General features: G+C 50.6%; 1 protein-coding gene across 2 annotated transcripts in view; it reads left to right on the plus strand.

The window, feature by feature from the left end:
* Positions 1-211: 211 nt before the first annotated feature.
* Positions 212-2,227, plus strand: part of PPP2CB (protein phosphatase 2 catalytic subunit beta) — a gene marked incomplete at its 5' end in the record, with an annotated part of 18,564 nt that continues 16,548 nt past the window's right edge. For both annotated transcript variants that reach the window (XR_001369652.2, XM_014583715.1), the window contains 2 exon segments: positions 212-421; positions 1,974-2,147. Coding sequence is in view for 1 of the 2 variants with exons in the window: in XM_014583715.1 (XP_014439201.1) it covers positions 212-421; positions 1,974-2,147 (384 nt within the window).

The following is a 2,227-nucleotide window of genomic DNA, read 5'->3' on the forward strand; positions in this document are numbered from 1 at the left end:
GAGCGAGAGCAAGGGTGAGAGAGAGAGAGCGCGCGCGAGCTGCTGGGTCTGGAACTCGAACCGCGGTCGGCCCTGTGGGAGTCCAGCGCCCTTGACCACCTCACCTACCGCCCCCACAGGTTACCTTTTAATAGACAAGAATTGATACCTTTAAGGTCATGATAGTGTCTTTGCAGAGTTTTTAAATTGTTGGTTTCATGTTTTCTAACAGGCTAAGGAAATTTTAACAAAAGAATCAAATGTACAAGAGGTCCGCTGTCCTGTCACGGTCTGTGGAGATGTGCACGGGCAGTTCCACGACCTTATGGAGCTCTTCAGGATCGGTGGGAAGTCGCCAGACACGAACTATCTCTTCATGGGCGACTACGTGGACAGAGGCTATTACTCAGTGGAGACGGTGACTCTCCTCGTGGCGTTAAAGGTAGGGCTCCTGGGTCGCACCTTCTGTTCTCTTCCGTCATCCTTCCAGGCTGTTTGTAGCCCATAGAGATAACAGTAGGATTTATCTCTTTTTAGAAAGACAAAATCATGCATAAACTACTGCCTCCTTTGGTGAATGTAGCATTCTCTGGGGTCTCCAAAGCAGAAGTTTAGAATAGTTACTTTGTTCTTTTATTGCCAAAGTGTGCTCTCCACAGGAGGTAGGGGAGAGGCCCCAGGAGGTGGAGTCTCGCTGTAGTCTGTTTGGTTCATCCACAGGTGCTGCAGCCCCAGAATCCTTTCTTTTTTTTTTAAACTTAATCACTTATCCTTTGTAGTGAGTCTATACACAAATCTTTTTTTTAATTCTGGCCTTGTGTTTTACTTCCACCACACAATTGATCACTCACGCCCTCATTATTGCGATGGCATGGTAACTAGCGTTTCTCCCTTGCAAGGTCTGACCCTGAGGCCCTCCCTGCACTCACTGCCATTTTGGCGTCTCCCGTTTAATACGCATGCCCGTAGCCTCCCTGGTCCCGGTCTCAGCAACTCTGCGCTGTCTGCTGTCACGTTTGCGGCCTCTGAAATCTAGTCTGAATCTACCGCCAAGAGCCGCTCGCATGTACCCTGCCTCAGCCCAGACCATTTGCTATCCCGTGCTTCAGGCTGGCTCCTTCGGTCCCTTTGCCACCGTCCCCACAGGATTGCCCTGCCCTGATCTCGTCCCTCAGCTAAGACTCAGTTCAGGTCTCACTGCTAGCCTCACTCCCGCTCTAGACGATTTCTCTCTTATTTACATGACAGAGTAGCTTTATCACTCTGCATTTCTTACCCAGGTCACACTGCTCCTTAGGGTGTCACAGAGAGGTGGGGCATTATGCTTGTGGGCCTGGCACCAAGCTGCATAGCACCCAGCTCAGCGATGGACACCAGTGCGCCTCCTCAGGGAATGCAGGCGTTAAGTGCGTGCAGCAAAGCAGGAGTTGGAGAGTCTGATGCTTTCCATCAGACGCACCCTAGCTAGTGGCGTACCTTCATGTTTTGACATAAAAGGAGACTTAGTACACTTGAGACCTCGCCCAGAGTCTGCAAGGGCCTGCTTTTCTGCTTTCAGTGGCAGATACGGTCTTCCCTGCGGAAAAGCAAAGTTAAGGAGAGCAGTCAGGCAGTCGCAGGCCCTGTCCCGAGCCCACTCCTCTGGTCTTCGGTGTCCATTCAGTAAGAAGACGCAGCTTTCCGGAAGAGTTCGGAAGACGAGTGGTAGTTAAAGGGTGGAGAGATGAATGAAAGATCGGGTACAAGTTTATCATCGTAGCAGAGACGCCAAGCTTCCAAAGAAGGTGGTCTAAATATTGTGGAGAAGGACAATTATAAAAAACATTTCAAAGGTTAATCAACAGGACCTGGTTATGAATGAGAAAGATTGTTACCCTGAAAATACATAATGTTTAACACTAGTAGACAAAAGTACCAGTTAAAGAAATGGGTCAGTGTTTACCGTGACCCTCGTGAAAACGCGATGGTCCCGTGGGTCTCTTCTGTTCTTGCAGGTGCGTTACCCAGAGCGCATCACGATCCTGAGGGGGAACCACGAGAGCCGACAGATCACACAGGTGTACGGCTTCTACGACGAGTGTTTGCGCAAGTACGGGAACGCAAACGTGTGGAAGTGCTTCACAGACCTGTTCGACTACCTTCCGCTCACGGCGCTGGTGGACGGGCAGGTACGTGTGTCCCCTCCTGGGGGAGGGTTAGGGTTGTTAGTAAGTCGCGATGAGAGTGGGAGGGGTGTTGCTGCATCTCT

Source organism: Tupaia chinensis, unplaced genomic scaffold (assembly GCF_000334495.1).
Source record: "Tupaia chinensis unplaced genomic scaffold, TupChi_1.0 Scaffold144602_1, whole genome shotgun sequence".
In the NCBI taxonomy this organism is placed as follows: Eukaryota; Metazoa; Chordata; class Mammalia; order Scandentia; family Tupaiidae; genus Tupaia; species Tupaia belangeri.